General features: G+C 52.9%; 1 protein-coding gene across 3 annotated transcripts in view; it reads left to right on the top strand.

Annotated features, from left to right (window-relative positions):
* Ire1 (serine/threonine-protein kinase/endoribonuclease Ire1) overlaps window positions 1-16,751 on the top strand; it is a 148,793-nt gene that overhangs the window by 114,576 nt on the left and 17,466 nt on the right. For all 3 annotated transcript variants that reach the window (XM_069338944.1, XM_045742067.2, XM_069338945.1), the window contains 3 exons: window positions 6,796-6,946; window positions 7,279-7,470; window positions 15,072-15,257. In XM_069338944.1, coding sequence (XP_069195045.1) covers window positions 6,796-6,946; window positions 7,279-7,470; window positions 15,072-15,257 — 529 coding nt within the window. The remainder of the gene's footprint in view (window positions 1-6,795; window positions 6,947-7,278; window positions 7,471-15,071; window positions 15,258-16,751) is intronic.

Raw genomic sequence — 16,751 nt, 5'->3', positions numbered from 1 at the left:
GCTTCCACGGTGCTTCAGGTTTTCCTGGGGGGCGAGCTTGAGTACCTGAATGAGTGCTTGTTTGCCCCTGCCCTTCCCCGTGATGTGGGCGTTATTCAGCTCCATGTGCAGGTTCCCACCCTTTCGGCGGCACTCGTTGCGGAGGACTTGCGCGCCAGGGGCCTTTTGGCTTCAGCCTTGCGGTTCTTTTTCCTCCTGGAGCTGTCTTCGGATTGGCTCGTGGAGGATGTAAGGACGCTTGGGTCCGTCCTGGGGTCCGGCACCCTGTCCTCGGCTGCGCGTTCGTCGGCTGCCTTGTCGAAGCTGTTCACGCCGATTTTGCGGGATGTGGTTCCCTGTTTTATGCTTCCCGTCTCGCATGTCGGCAGACGGTGCTGGGTTCCTCCGTGGAATCTGCTTGGGCTCTGGCTCTTATGTGTTCTTCACCTTTTTGTCCTCTTCTGTTTGAGGAGTCGGCCGTGGCGCAGTTTATTCAAGCTGCGTCGGCGGCTTGTTGTCCGATGTCGGACTTGTTGGTTTTCCGGGGGTCCCGGGGTGGGTCTTCCTGGAAAGGTCGTGCCAGGGCTCGGAGTTCCTCTCGTCGTGGTAGGCCTCTGGTGTCAGGTTCGGGTTTGGCTCCTCCTGCGGACAATCCCTCGTCTGGTCGGCGCGGTGTTCGCGCTGTGCGGGGTTCTGGGTCTCGTAAGGGTCGCCGGCCCTTTCGCGGTTTGCCCCATTGACGGGGCAATGGGGGGCGGCTTGCACTGTTCGCCCGCGCCTGGTCCCACGATTCGTGGGCCTTTCGGGTCGTGTCTCGCGGCCTGCGGTGGCGTTGGGTGACCCCTTCCCCCTTGGGGAGGTCGGGGCTGGCAGGGCAGGTTTCTTTCCCTGCGCTCTGTCGAGTCATCTTGGAGTGGGTACGCTTGGGCGTCGTCGAAACGACGTCGTCCCTCAGATGGGTTTCCCGTCTGTTTCCGGTTCCGAAACGGGACTGCGCGGACCTGCGGTTCATTCTGGACTAGTCCCGTCTGAACCCCTGGGTTCATTGCCCCTCCTTTCGGATGACTACGCTGTCTCAGGTTCAGCTCCTCTTGGAGCCGAGAGCTTGGATGGTGTCCCTGGACCTCCGGGACGCTTATTGGCATATCCCGATTCATCCACGGTTCAGGGACTGGCTCGGTTTTGTTGTGGGGCGTCTGAGTTACCGCTTTCGTTGTCTCCATTCGGGTTGAACCTGGCACCTCGCGTGTTCACGCGCCTTACACGGGTTGTAGTGGCTCATTTGCATCTCCTAGGTGTTCGGGTGTTGGCGTACCTCGACGACTGGCTGGATTGGGCTTCCAGCCAGTCAGCTTGCTTGCTAGCCAGGGATTTGGTTCTTTCCCAGCTCGCCGAGTTCAGGTTCTTGGTGAACTGGAGGAAGTCCCATCTGGTTCCCTCTCGGGTTCGGACTTGGCTGGGTCTCGTTTGGGACTCTCGAACCACCTCCTTGTCTCTCCCTCCGGAATCTCTCCTGCGGCTGCGGTCCCGCCTTCGTCTGTTTCTGGAGGGCCCTCAGGTCACCCGGCAGTTGCTCGAGGGGCTGTGCGGGAGCCTGAACTTCGCGATGGTGGTCTACCTGCTGGGTCGGGTTTGGCTTCGACGGCTGTTCTGGTTCCTTCAGGGTTTCCCCTTCTGCCTGTCTCGCGATCGCAGAGTTCGACCCCCGGGGGCCTTGTGTCGGTTGCTGCGTCACCGGCTTCCTCTTCGGGTTTTTCAGGGTTCAGTGCCTTGGCGCCTACCCGAGCCCTCGCTCGATGTGTACACGGATGCGTCGTCTCTCGGCTGGGGTTTTGTGACCAGTGCTCACCAGGCTGGCCAGGGGCGTTGGGATCTGTCCTTCCGTCGAGCTCACAGCACGGTGCGGGAGTTCGCGGCAGTGTGGTTTGCTCTGGGGAGGATTCGGGTGGCCCGCGGATCAACGATTCGGCTCCATTCGGACTGCTCTCCGGTGGTTCATTGCCTGAACCGCGGGGGTTCGATGCGGTCCTTGTCTCTTTGGGGTTGGTCGCTTCGGGTGACTCGTCTGCTGAGTTCTCGGGGTTTGGCTCTCCTGGCGGTTCACGTACGGGGCGTGTCCAACGTCTTGGCCGACGCCCGGTCTCGCTTCGTTCCCCTCTCCACGCAGTGGACGGTCGACGACGAGTCCTTCCATTGGCTTTGCCAGATGTTCGGGCGTCCCGAGGTGGACCTCTTCGCGTCGGCATGGTCGCGGCGTCTTCCTGTTTATGTGGCGCCCTTCCCCGATCACGAGGCCGTCGGGGTCGATGCCTTTCGGCTAGACTGGTCGAGGTGGGGGTTCCTGTACCTCTTTCCTCCGGTTCGGCTGTTGCTCCAGGTCCTGACTCACTTAGAGACTTACGAGGGGAGAGTTGTCCTTTTGGCCCCTTGGTGGCCTGCCCAGCCTTGGTTTCAGGCGCTGGTTTCTCGGTGTCCGAACCCGAGGGTTTTCCCGCGGCTCCGCCTCTTTCAGCAGATCGGGCCGGTACGTCACGTGGCTGGTTCGATCTTCTCGAGTCTTCGCGTATGGGTTTTTTGACTCGAGTCAATCATCATCTCTATGGTGATCAGGTGGCCTCCTTGTTGGTGTCCCACCTGCGGGCTTCTTCTCGGCGGCAGTATGAAGTTTCCTGGCGGTCCTTCCGTTTCTTTTTGTGTCTTCGTCGTGTTAGTTCCTTGTCTGTTCGGGTGGTCTTGTCCTTCCTCTCGTGGTTGTTTCAGGACCGTCATCTTATGCCTAACACTGTCGCCTCGTATCGTGCGGCGCTGGCGGAGCCGCTTCAGCTTGCTTTCGGTATCGATGTTACGTCTGCGCCGTTTCGCAAGCTGTTTCGTGCATTGTTTCACCTCCGGCCTGCTCATGCGTCGCCTGAGCCGTCCTGGTCTTTGGACAGAGTGCTCGCTTTCCTTTCGTCTCCTCGTTTCGTTGTGGCCCCTTCGGTCCAGGATTGTTTTTCCAAGGCACTTTTCTTGTTGGCTTTGGCCTCTGGGTGTCGGGTAGGGGAGCTTCATGCTCTCCTCCGGTGCAGAGGTTTCTGCTCTTTTGGTCGTGGTGATTGTTTTGTTCGTTTGCAGCCGTCTCCTTTTCTTGTGAAGAATGAGACTGCTGCGTTCCGGAGGGGTCCATGGGTAGTTGATGCTTGGTTGGTCAGGCCGGAGATGCATCATGTTTTGTGTCCGGTTGCGGCGCTTTGCCGTTATTTGCGCGCCACGGCTTCTGTGTCCAGGGACGCGCTGTGGGTTGATCCGGTTTCCCTTCTTCCCTGTTCGCGGGTTCGGGTCTCCCAGGTCGTCCGCAGGGTTATTAAGTCCAGCCAGCCTGCAGTCTATCCCCGTGCCCATGACGTTCGTAAGATCGCGGCTCTTGCTGCCGTCTTTGGGAATATGTCTTGGTCTGATATTCGGGCGCGGGGATTTTGGCGGTCGAACAGGGTCCTGGCTGCTCGTTACCTTGTGAATGTCCCTGGACCCCGTCGGGCCTGTGTTGCTTTGGGTCGGCGGTTGCAGCCAGTTGTCTCGGCTTCGAGTTGAGGAGTGAGCGACGACCACCTTCCGGGTAAGTCCCTCTTTTTCCGTCTGTGGGTAGTTAGCTCCGGGGAGCCGACAGGGCTCCCCCCTGAAAACCAGCATTGAATGTAATGAAACGCCATTTTCTGGGTGAGTCCCGGAGGCTTCCCGGCATCCCTCCCTCCCTCCGGTCGGCGGTTTTTCGCGTTTTTGGCGGTATTTGACGTCACACTAGTTTGCTTGTTTTCGGTTGGGGAGTTTTATCCACTAGTTCGGCTTTTGGTAGCAATTTTAACCAGAATAGGGGTTTGTTTTGGGGCGCTTACCTTTCTGGGTGCCTGTTCCGGTCGATGGCAGACATAGAATGCTTCCAACCACACGGGGGCTTCTATAGGCCATTGCTCCCATTGCCTCTCTGAGTGGGCCCGGTTCTGGCCGTGGTCCCCGGTAGGCCTAAGAACTCCATACACATGACTGATGAAAAAGTCTGACATTAGCATATCAGCCTGGGATAGCTCCGGGGAGCCTCCGGGACTCACCCAGAAAATGGCGTTTCATTACATTCATCGCTGGTTTTATCTGACCATTCTTGTAGCTTCTTTAGGTCCTTCAGAGCTTTGGAATCATATCTTCTCTTAATTTTCCTCATCAGTTTGGCTTACTTTCCCAGGCAGATCATTCACATGTACATGTACAGTGGCACCTCGATTAACGAGTTTAATCCGTTCTGGCACCGAGCTCGTTATGTGGAAAACTCGTCGTAAGAAACAAATTTTCCCATTTAAAATAAAGGAAATAAATTTAATCCGTTCCACTCCCAAAAACATCCATACTTGTATGACATTTTTTAATGTAAATATAATACTGCACATGTAATTATAAATGTTTTCTTGTACTGTTTTCATTTTTACTTTACCTTATGAAGAGTCGTTGCTGGCTTGAGGGAAACTTGGGGAGTTTCCCACCTCCCACCTCCCCAAGCCAGCAGCCAACGTTGCTGGCTTGGGGAGGTGGGAAGGAGGAGAGGGGTTATGGTGTGGAGGGAGAATCCACCTCTTGAGTCAGGCAGGCTCTCTCTTCTTGGGAATTTCACCCCACTGAGACCGGGTTGTGGTTCACTCTCACTGGCTCTTCTTTTCTCTACTTTTGTAAAGAACGAGTCTATTGACAATTGCTTTTGTCTTTGTTTTAGGATGTTCCTAAAACGAGACAGCAAATTGTCATTAAACATGTTCACACATCAGGTTGTCACTGCTTTATCAGGGTGATGTTTTTCTAAGAATGCGGTCACCTTTTCAAACATTCCCAACACTTCCCTGATCTCACTTGAAGAGGCAGCAGCATCCTCCCCTACCTCCTCCTTCCCTGATGAGAGCTCTTGTGCCTCCTCTTGATTAAGCTCCTTCTGAAGTTCCAGGCGTTCCTCAGTGGTCAGTTCCTCACTGTGCTCCTCCACTAACTCCTGCACATCGGCAGCATCCAACTCCAGACCCAAAGTTTGCTCTAGAGCAACAATATCATCCACTAGATGCACTTCCGGGTCTTCCACAGGTGCAGATGCAGATGCAAGTGCAGGACCGAAACCTTCAAAATCTCGCTCAGGGGCACCCTCAGGCCACAGGTTACGCCATTCAGAGTTTAGGGTCCTCTGTGTCACTTCTTCCCAGGCCTTATTGATCAAACTTAAGGCAACCAGGATATTGAAGTGGTTCTTCCAGAATTCTTTGAGGTTAGCTCTGTATTGTCTATCATATCAACACACCTCTCCAACAAGGCCTTCATGTAGAGCTTCTTAAAGTTTGCAATGACTTTCTGGTCCATAGGTTGGAGGAGTGGAGTGTTATTGGGAGGAAGGAACTTGATGGTGATGAACTGATTTTCGGGAAACAATTCTTCTTGCATCTGTGGAGGATGTGCAGGAGCATTATCAAGCACAAGCAAGGCCTTGAGTGGCAACTGCTTCTCTTCAAGATATTTCCTCACTGAAGGGCCAAAAACTTCATTGACCCATTCAGTGAAGAATATCCGTGTGACCCAGGATTTCTTATTGGACTTCCACATCACATTCAGTCGCACCTTGAACACTTTACATGCTTTGAACACGCGTGGATTTTCTGAGTGGTAGACTAGCACCAGCTTGACCTTGCAATCGCCACTTGCATTAGCGCAGAACACGAGAGTAAGCCGATCCTTCGTCGGTTTGTAAGCAAGGCAAAGATTGTTCCTCCTGTGTGATGTAGGTCCTCTTCGTCATTTTCTTCCAAAACAGACCAGTCTCATCACAATTAAAAACTTGTTGGGGCAAGAACTCCTCCTCTCTAGCCACAAATTCCTCGAACTCTGGTACAAATTTCTCAGCAGCAGCTTTATCAGAGCTGGCAGCCTCCCCATGTCGCACAACACTGTGGATACCGCTTCTCTTCCTAAATTTCTCAAACCATCCACGGCTTGCCTTAAATATCTCCTCCTCTTCAGACTACGCACCTGGTGTCTTCCTGACAAGGTCCACATACAACTTCTTGGCCTTTGCACAAACAAGAGCTTCAGACACACTATCACCATGTGATTGCCTTTCATTCATCCAGACCAGCAGTAGCTTTTCAACCTCTTCTAGGATTTTTGGATGTTTCTTGGTAATCTTGGTAACTCCTTTAGCCACCTCAAGCGTCTTAAATTGTTCCTTCCTCTTCAGAATGGTACAAATCGTTGATGAGGACCTGCCATACTTCCTGACGAGATCAGTCACACGCACACCTCGCTCGTGCTTTGCTATGATTTCCTTCTTCACTTCTACGGTAATTGTCACTTTCTTCCCCTTCTCAACACTGTCTTTAGCAAGCAACATCATGTGTTACAAATTGCAGTCACAAAACAACAACAAAAAAACAGAGAAAAGTGCAAATAAATCCAGAGGGATGCTTGTCGTGTGCGATACAACAATAACACTGGCGTCGGAGGCATCCGAGAATTTGCGAGAACCCGCGAGATGCTAGGAAGCACCATGTGGTTTTGCTCGTTAATAGAGGTGAAGCTCGTCAATAGAGACAAATTTGCTGCGAGTGGGTCTCTCATTACTGGAAATGCTCGTAGATAGAGCCGTTCGTTAATCGAGGTGCCACTGTATTAAGAAAAAATTGGGACTTGGTAACGAACCCCGTCTTGGAGTATCTCTCCTCTCTTTCTTTTTGTATTTGGTTATTGTGTCTAGCTCCATCATTTGAATATTTTTAAGAGGCTGTTGGTATATAAGACTTACTTTATTAATTTCAGACTTGATGATTTACATGAAGAAAAGGATATTAGCTGCAGAATTCTGATTGAGAAAATGGTGAGCAGTAAGCCTTCAGAACGCCCACCTACATCAGCTGTTCTTAAACATCCTTTTTACTGGAGCCCTGAAAAAGTTCTTGGCTTCTTTCAGGTGAGTTCTTTTTTATCACCTGATTGATGATGTTCGAACTATTTAATTTTGGTTATCTAAGGTAATATTCACATTTCCAGCTTTTCCTTCTCTTTGCAGAGTTATGATACTGCTGTCCATTATAACATTTCTTGGCCTTTTAAGTTTGCCTTGTGTACAACTACCACAGATCAGTTTCAGCTATATTATGAGCATATATATATATATATATATATATTTAGGTTTTATTGCCATACCAGTAGTTTGTATACCATTTATATTTAATCATAAACCCAGTATACCTGTGCATAAATTGTCATGTGTGATTGTTCCCATTTGATTCTGTTTTGTAGGATGTTAGCGATCGTGTTGAGAAAGAAGGTGGAGACAGTATGGTTGTAATGAACCTAGAGCGAGGTGGTGTTGATATTGTGCGTAGGGACTGGAGACAACACATGCATCCTACCGTAGCAGAAGACCTCCGTAGATTTAGAGACTACAAGGGTCGTTCTGTTAGAGACTTGCTTCGTGCTCTCAGAAATAAGGTAAAGTATTTATTCATATCAATTTCTTATTTGCAAGTGCCTTGGGGGAGGATGTCACCCCCAACCATCACAAACCTCACCCTGACCCTCACACACCTCACCCCAAACCTCACACACCTTTCCCCGACCCTCACACACCTCACCCCCTCACACACCTCACCCCAAACCTCACACACCTCACCCCAAACCTCACACACCTCTCCCCGACCCTCACACACCTCACCCCCTCACACACCTCTCCTTGACCCACACACACCTCTCCCCGACCCTCACACACCTCACCCCCTCACACACCTCTCCTTGACCCACACACACCTCTCCCCGACCCTCACACACCTCACCCCCTCACACACCTCTCCCCGACCCTCACACACCTCTCCCCCTCACACACCTCTCCCCCTCACACACCTCTCCCCGACCCTCACACACCTCACCCCCTCACACACCTCTCCCCGACCCTCACACACCTCACCCCCTCACACACCTCTCCCCGACCCTCACACACCTCACCCCCTCACACACCTCTCCCCGACCCTCACACACCTCTCCCCCTCACACACCTCTCCCCGACCCTCACACACCTCACCCCCTCACACACCTCTCCCCGACCCTCACACACCTCACCCCCTCACACACCTCACCCCCTCACACACCTCTCCTTGACCCACACACACCTCTCCCCGACCCTCACACACCTCACCCCCTCACACACCTCTCCCCGACCCTCACACACCTCTCCCCGACCCTCACACACCTCACCCCCTCACACACCTCTCCCCGACCCTCACACACCTCACCCCCTCACACACCTCTCCCCGACCCTCACACACCTCACCCCCTCACACACCTCTCCTTGACCCACACACACCTCACCCCCTCACACACCTCTCCCCGACCCTCACACACCTCACCCCCTCATACACCTCTCCCCGACCCTCACACACCTCACCCCCTCATACACCTCTCCCCGACCCTCACACACCTCTCCTTGACCCACACACACTTCACCCCGACCCTCACACACTTCACCCCGACCCTCACACACCTCACCCCGACCCTCACACACCTCACCCCGACCCTCACACACTTCACCCCGACCCTCACACACCTCACCCCGACCCTCACACACCTCACCCCGACCCTCACACACTTCACCCCGACCCTCACACACCTCACCCCGACCCTCACACACCTCACCCCGACCCTCACACACTTCACCCCGACCCTCACACACCTCACCCTCTCACACACTTCACCCCGACCCTCTCACACACTTCACCCCGACCCTCACACACTTCACCCCGACCCTCACACACTTCACCCCGACCCTCACACACTTCACCCCGACCCTTACACACTTCACCCCGACCCTCACACACTTCACCCCGACCCTCACACACCTCACCCCGACCCTCACACACCTCACCCCGACCCTCACACACCTCACCCCGACCCTCACACACCTCACCCCGACCCTCACACACCTCACCCCGACCCTCACACACCTCACCCCGACCCTCACACACCTCACCCCGACCCTCACACACCTCACCCCGACCCTCACACACCTCACCCCGACCCTCACACACCTCACCCCGACCCTCACACACCTCACCCCGACCCTCACACACCTCACCCCGACCCTCACACACTTCACCCCGACCCTCACACACTTCACCCCGACCCTTACACACTTCACCCCGACCCTCACACACCTCACCCCGACCCTCACACACCTCACCCCGACCCTCACACACTTCACCCCGACCCTCACACACTTCACCCCGACCCTCACACACCTCACCCCGACCCTCACACACCTCACCCCGACCCTCACACACCTCACCCCGACCCTCACACACCTCACCCCGACCCTCACACACCTCACCCCGACCCTCACACACTTCACCCCGACCCTCACACACCTCACCCCGACCCTCACACACCTCACCCCGACCCTCACACACCTCACCCCGACCCTCACACACCTCACCCCGACCCTCACACACCTCACCCCGACCCTCACACACCTCACCCCGACCCTCACACACCTCACCCCGACCCTCACACACTTCACCCCGACCCTCACACACTTCACCCCGACCCTCATACACCTCACCCCGACCCTCACACACTTCACCCCGACCCTCACACACCTCACCCCGACCCTCACACACCTCACCCCGACCCTCACACACCTCACCCCGACCCTCACACACCTCACCCCGACCCTCACACACCTCACCCCGACCCTCACCCTCAGAAATAAGGTAAATTATTTATTCATATCATTTGTTATTTGTAAATACCTTGGGGGAGGATGCTCATTTGTATATGAATATGGTAAAAAATTAACTCCGCTAGTGTAGGCTTTTTCTGTGGAGAGCCCCTTCCGCTCTCCGGAGCTATACCGGGCTGATGTGTATATATTAGACTGTGGCAACAGTCAATCGAAGGAGTTCTAAGCCTACCGGGGACCAGAGCCAGAACCTGGCCCCCTCAAGAGAGGCACGAGGAGCAATGGCCTAAAGACACCCCCGTGTAATTGGAAGCAGTCTTTGTCTGCCATCTACCAGGTCAGGCACCCAGAAAGGTAGCAATTTCAAAACAAACTACTGCTTGTCAAAAATTGCAAACCGCCGCGCATCCGTCTGCGAAACCCCCCCCCCCCCCTGGGAGGGGGCCAGGGGGTTCCCAGACCTTCACGCTGGCAACTCTCTTCAGTTCAAGAGGCTGTTGTGTTGGTGACGGTCGATCACTCTAGCTCCACTCTTTATGCAGTGCTGCATTGCAGTGTTGTTGCTCTGTTTTGGTGGTGTGTGAGCCAGAAGTAACACAAGAGTACTGGGGCTGCATGCACCTAGGGCTACCTTCCCTAGGTGCCCAGTAAGTGCTGCCTTTGCGGCCTCAGGGTTATCTTTCATGAGCCGTTCAGGAGCAGATACCTCCGTGTGGTTCTGTCACTGCTCAGTGATTGCCCGCTCTTGGGGACTCAGCTGGGGAAGTTCTTACTCCTATTTACCCTTGGGTAGGAGGTAGTTTCGTTGCTGACTTGGGCACTAGGTACTGTGCAGCTGTCTGATATACGCATAGCGACCGGTTCTGTTCACCTGGAGATATTGTGCTTTTGCGAGGTTTTCTTTTGTTTTTGTTTTGATTTGCCTGGTCTGATGGTAGGACCACTTGTAGGATTTTCATCCCCCTTCATTCTTGCTTTTCTGGTGGATTCTGCTTTTTCTCCAGAGGCAGAGGGTTTGGAGGATGGCTCGGCCCCTGGTCCTGACATGGAGGATTCCTGGGCGCGGAAGGAGTTGACTTGGGGGGGCCTCGGGCCCCACTTGTCCCTGCTTGGGTGTTTGGTACCCTCAGCACGGGGCTTGTTGTTACAAGGGAAGAGGGTTTCCCTATCCCCCTCCCTGTACGATTTTGTTAAGAGTTCGACTCCTCGACTTTTTTGGAGGCCTGGTCAACGACCGGGCCGCGGGGACACAAAGCCCCGGAAGCACCTCAAGGTAACCTCCCCGGGTTCGGTTTCGAGTTCCCTTGGGTTCTTTGGTTCCCTCCTTCTGGAGGTTTTTGGCTTCCCGCATCCCACCGAGGAAGGTGTAGGAGGAGACCCTTGCATACCTCCTGCGAGACCCGGATTATGCTTCGATAATGAAGCCTTCTTTTGAATTTGACTCCCCTTTTCCTTATTGGCTACGTTACAAGGTGCCGAAGGCTGGCAGACTGCCTTTTCTTTTGTTGGGGGCTTGGCATTCGTCTTGTCAGACTGCGCACTTGAATGGCGAGTGTTGACTACGGTCGTTCAGGTTTTCCTGGGGGTCGAGTTGGAGCACCTCAATGTGTGTTTATTCACCCCCGTCCTTCCTTATGATGTCGGCCAGGTGTGGTTTCACGTGCAAGTTCCCTTCTTTTCAGCATCCCTGGTGGCCGAGGATTTGTGGGCACTTGGCTTCGGTCTTGCACTTCTTTTTCCTGCTGGAGCTGTCTTCGGACTGGCTCATGGTGGGTGTGGAGGAGCTGGGTTCCAGGCCAGTGTTCGGTGTACTTGCTTCGGCAGCTCGGGCGCCGGCTGCTCTGTTGAAGTTGTATGTGCCGTTTCTGAGGGAGGAGGTGTCTGTTCTTCGCTTCTCGTTTCGCGTGCTGACAGGCGGTGCTCGTCCAATTTTTGGAATCATCTTGGACCCTGGCTTTTGGATTTTCTTCCCTTTTTTTGTCCATTGCTGTTTACAGAGTCTGTGGTGGTGCATTTTCTACAGGCGACTTCATCTCGTTGACGGCCTATGTCGGACTTGTAGGTTCTTCTACAAGTCCAGGGGTATTGGGACTTGCAGGGCGGGCCTCTTCCCCTGCGCTCTGTCAGGTCATCCTGAAGTGGGTTTCATGCCTGTTTTCAGTTCCGAAACGGGACTGGGCAGATCTGCGATTCATACTGGACTTGTCCCGTCTGATCCCCTAGGTCTTTTGCCCCTCCTTTCAGATGACCACTCTGTCTCGGGTCCGGCGGCTTTTGGTGCAGGGTGCCTAGATGGTGTCTTCCGGGACGCATATTAGCACGTCCCGATTCATCCAGTGTTCAGGGACTGGCCCGGTTTTGTTGTGGAGTGACAAACTTACCAATTTTGTTGCCTTCCTTGAGGTTATCTTGAGATGATTTCGGGGCTTTAGTGTCCCTGCGGCCCGGTCCTTGATCAGGCCTCCACCCCCAGGAAGCAGCCCGTGACAGCTGACTAATTCTCAGGTACCTATTTACTGCTAAGTAAACAGGGGCATCAGGGTGAAAGAAACTCTGCCTATCGTTTCTCGCCAGCGCCCAGGATCGAACCCGGGACCACAGGATCACGCGTCCAGTGTTCTGTCCGCTCAGCCACTGGCTTCCTGCCTTCCTTCCAGTTTGGATCTGGCACCTGGCGTGTCCACACGCCTTAACCGGGTCGTGGTGACCCGTTTGACGTCTGGCTTATCTTGACGATTGGCTGATGTGGGCTCCTAGCCAATCTGCATGTCGCTCGCCAGGGATTTGGTTCCTTACCAGCTCGCCGGGTTTGGGTTCTTGTGTACTGGAAGAAGGCCCATTTGGTTCCCTCTCAGGTTCGGACTGGGCTGGGTCTTGTGTGGGATTTTCGGACCGCTTCCTTGTCCCTCCCTCTGGCAGTGTTGTTGCAGCTGCGGTCTCACTTACGACTGTTTTCGGAGGGCACCAGGGTCACACGTCGGTTGTTTGGGTGGCGGTGCAGGACCCTGAGCTTGGCCGTGCTGGTCTACCAGTCGGGTCGGATCTGGCTTCGGCGGATGTTCTGATTTCTTCGGGAGCGTCCCTTCCGCCGCTCTCGTGATCACTGTGTTTGGATCCCGGGAGCCTTGCGTCGGCTGCTGCGTCGCTGGCTTCCTCTGAGGGTTTTTTCGGGTTCTATGCCCTCACACCTTCCCGAGCCCTCACTTGATGTGTTCACGGATGCCTCGTCTCTCGACTGGGGTTTTGTGACCAGTGCTCACCAGGCCAGCCAGAGTCACTGAGGTCCGTCCTTCTGTCAGGCTCACAGCACGGCGCAGGAGTTCTCGGTGGTGTGGCATTTGCTTCAGAGGTTTCGTGTTGCTCGTGGAGCATTGATCCGGCTCCATTCGGACTGCTCCCCGGTGGTTGATTGTCTGAACCGCGGCAGTTTGATGCAGTCCTTGGCTTTGTGGAGCTGATCGCTTCAGGTGACTCGTTTGCTGAGTTCTCGGGGTTTGGCTCTCCTGGCAGTTCACGTTATGGGGTGTCAGACGTCCTGGCGGATGGCTTGTCTTGTCTTTGTTTCAGGTCCGTCTTCTTATGCCAGACCCTGCTGCCTCGTTTCGGGTGGCGCTGGCGGAGCCACTGTAGCTTGCGTTTGGGGTGGATGTCACTTCTGCTCTGTTACGCAAGCTTTCTCAGTCGTTGTTTTTACCTCCGGCCTGCTCATGCACCGCCTGAGCTGTCCTGGCTGTTGCACCGGGTGCTCTCTTTTCCCTTCTCCTCGGTTTGGGGTGGCCCCCGGTTCAGGACTGTTTTTCTTCGGCTCTTTTCTTGTTGGCATTGGCCTCTGGGGGTCGGATTGGAGTGTTTCATGCCCTCCTCTGGCACAGGGGTTTCTGCTCTTTCGATCCTGGAAGTCTTTTCTTCCTTTGCCGTCTCCTTCTTTTCTGGTGAAGAATGAGTCTGCTGCTCATCAGCATCAACAACCAAAGGGGTCCTTGGGTTGTTGATGCTTGGTTGGTTTGGCCGGGGGTGCATCATGTTTTGTGTCTGTGGCTCTTTGCCGTTATTTGTGCATTACAGCCTCTGTGGCAGAGGGTGCGCTTTGGGTTGACCCAGTTTCCCTTCTTCCCTATTCTAGGGTGCGGGTCTCCCAGGTTGTCCGCAGAATTATTTGGTCCTGCCAGCCTGCGGTCTTTCCCCTTGCCCACGCTATTCGTAAGTTCGGCATTTGGCTGCTTTTTGGTAATGTCCTGGCCTGTCTTTTGGACACGGGGTCAAAGGTTGTGGCCTTATCTTGACTTTGAGTTGAGGAGCAAGTGACGACCACCTCCCGAGTGTGTCCATTTTCTTCTTATCTTTGGTTAGGTAGCTCCGGGAAGCCGAAGGGGTTCTCCACAGAAAACCAGCATTGAATGTAATGAAATGCCATTTTCTGGGTGAGACCCGGAGGCTCCCTGGCATCCCTCCCTCCCTCCAGTCGGTGGTTTTTCACGTTTTTGATACTCAGCCCTCTGAACTGAGGAGAATTGCCAGCGTGGAGATCTGGGACTCGTGGGGGGTTGCGCAGACAGATGCGCTGCAGTTGTGGTGACGTCATGTTTGTTTCCTTGTTTTTGAATGGGGAGTTCTGTTTGCTAATTCGGCTTTCAGTTTTCAATTTTTGACCAGTAGTAGTTTGTTTTGAAATTGCTACCTTTCTGGGTGCCTGACCTGGTAGATGGCAGACAAAGACTGCTTCCAATTACACGGGGGTGTCTTTAGGCCATTGCTCCTCGTGCCTCTCTTGAGGGGGACCAGGTTCTGGCTCTGGTCCCCGATAGGCTTAGAACTCCTTTGATTAACTGTTGCCACAGTCTAATATATACACATCAGCCCGGTATAGCTCCGGGGAGCCTCCGGGTCTCACCCAGAAAATGGCGTTTCATTACATTCAATGCTGGTTTTCTGAAATAATCCATTCAGATGCTGTCCTAAAGCAAGACCACTGGATGTCTCACTGGATGGGATCAGGATTGACAGGGCAGGGTGGCATTCGGCTCTTCCATAGCTGGGATTTTCTGTCCCTGCCATGTCATACTGGTGCTAGAGATATACTGGGTAAAGAATCATTCAACATTTGGTGCTTTTACAAACCCCCTGCTTGGCATCACGAGGACCCCCTAGTAGTGCTTGCATCAAATCGCTGGTTTCCCCACATGGCTGCTTACTCCAATTGCCATCAGATGGCAGCACCCTTACCAACATGAAGTCCCAGTGTGAAAACTCATGGTACTGTAGTTGGGCAGACTTGTGATTTGATTAAATTATGTACCTTGTTTTCTTCAACATATCTCCACCACTCCCCTTAAATTATTTAACATAGTGTATCTCACTACAGAGGAATCATTACCGGGAGCTTAAAGAAGAAGCTCGATTAGTCTTTGGTCGCATCCCAGACGAGTTCGTTGCATATTGGACTGATCGCTTTCCAAAACTTCTGCTTCACACATGGTATGCTATACACTGTGTCAAGACTGAGCCAATCTTCAGCAAATACTATGATGAGCACTACAATTTCTGTCAGGTTAGTGGAATTTCTTATGTTGAGGTGAAGAGCCTCTGCTAAAGTGTATTGAGCTAATAACATTCGAGTATATTATTGTTTACACAATTAAAATGTAGATGATTTTAATTATTCCAGCTGGACTTCTTGTTATGGATTTTGTATTCATAAAAATACTGAACTGTACTGTATATGCATTTTACTGATTCATTCTCCACCTGATTAAATGTATTGGACATATCCACACAGTATATTTGGTGTGATGTAATATTTAGGAAATGATAAGTAAATTAAAAATTGTAATTACTACAAACCACTTTCACTCTAAAATATATTCTCATACTTAACAAATCTTTTTACTGATGATAAAACATTAGAGTAAAGTAAAATATGTTATCCAGTAATCTAGTACAGTATCTGGATTTTCAGCATTTCAACACTGTCTCCCAATACAAACACACATTGTAGAATCTGGGATCAAGTATGATTCCATCCACCAAACATCACAACCTGAACCTTTTGCTCTTGGCTTCTTTTCTGTGGAAACCCCCTCCGGCTCCCCGGAGTTATACCGGGCTGATATGTATGTATTAGACCGTGGCAATACTCAATTCTAATGGAGTTCTAAACCTACTGGGGACCATGAGCCAGAACCTGGCCCCCTCAGAGAGGCACGAGGAGCAATGGCCTATAGAAACCCCCATGTGGTTGGAAGCATTCTATGTCTACCATCGACCGAGTTAGACACCTAGTAAGGTAGGTGTGCCAAAACAGACCCCAACTGGTAAAACATTACTATCAAAAACCGAACTGCTAAACAGAACTCCCCAATCTGAAAATAAGCAAACAATCATATCACACCTGCCACCACGCTGCCTGTCCATGCAGCTTCCCTCTCCCCCGGAGGGAAAAGTGGGAGTCCCAGGCCCCGCACCGACTAGACAGCCCCAGTTCTGAATCTGATGTGTTGAGTGGAAGTTGTTCAACTCTATTTCCTGATTCTTAGCAGACCTGTGCCTTGAGGTTACCTTGAGATTCATGAGGTTATCTTGAGATGATTTCGGGGCTTAGTGTCCCCACAGCCCGGTCCGCAACCAGGCCTCCACCTCCAGGAAGCAGCCTGTAGCAGCTGTCTTAACTCCTAGCTACCAATTTACTGCTAGGTAACAGGGGCATCAGGGTGTAAGAAACATTTTCCCCATTTGTCTCCGCCTCCACCGGGGATCGAACCTGGTTCCTCAGGACTACGAATCCAAAACACTGTCCACCCAGCTGTCAGGCACCTTGTGTGGAACAGCCTTGTGGGGTTGTTCTGCTGTGTTGTGATGTGAGAGTCAGGAGTAATTCAAAAGTACTAGGGCTGCATGCGCCTAGGGCCTTCTTCCCTAGATGCCCTGTAAATACTGCCCTTGCAGCTTGGGGTTGCCTTCCACAAGTCACTCAGGAACTACCTTCGCAGGATATTTTGCTGCTCGGTGATTACCCGCCCTTGGGGTCAGCTGGGATTTTGCGTAA

Source organism: Procambarus clarkii, chromosome 40 (assembly GCF_040958095.1).
Source record: "Procambarus clarkii isolate CNS0578487 chromosome 40, FALCON_Pclarkii_2.0, whole genome shotgun sequence".
Lineage (NCBI taxonomy): Eukaryota > Metazoa > Arthropoda > Malacostraca > Decapoda > Cambaridae > Procambarus > Procambarus clarkii.
Note: the sequence above shows the minus strand (reverse complement) of the source record. Positions and strands in the feature narration are given on the sequence as shown.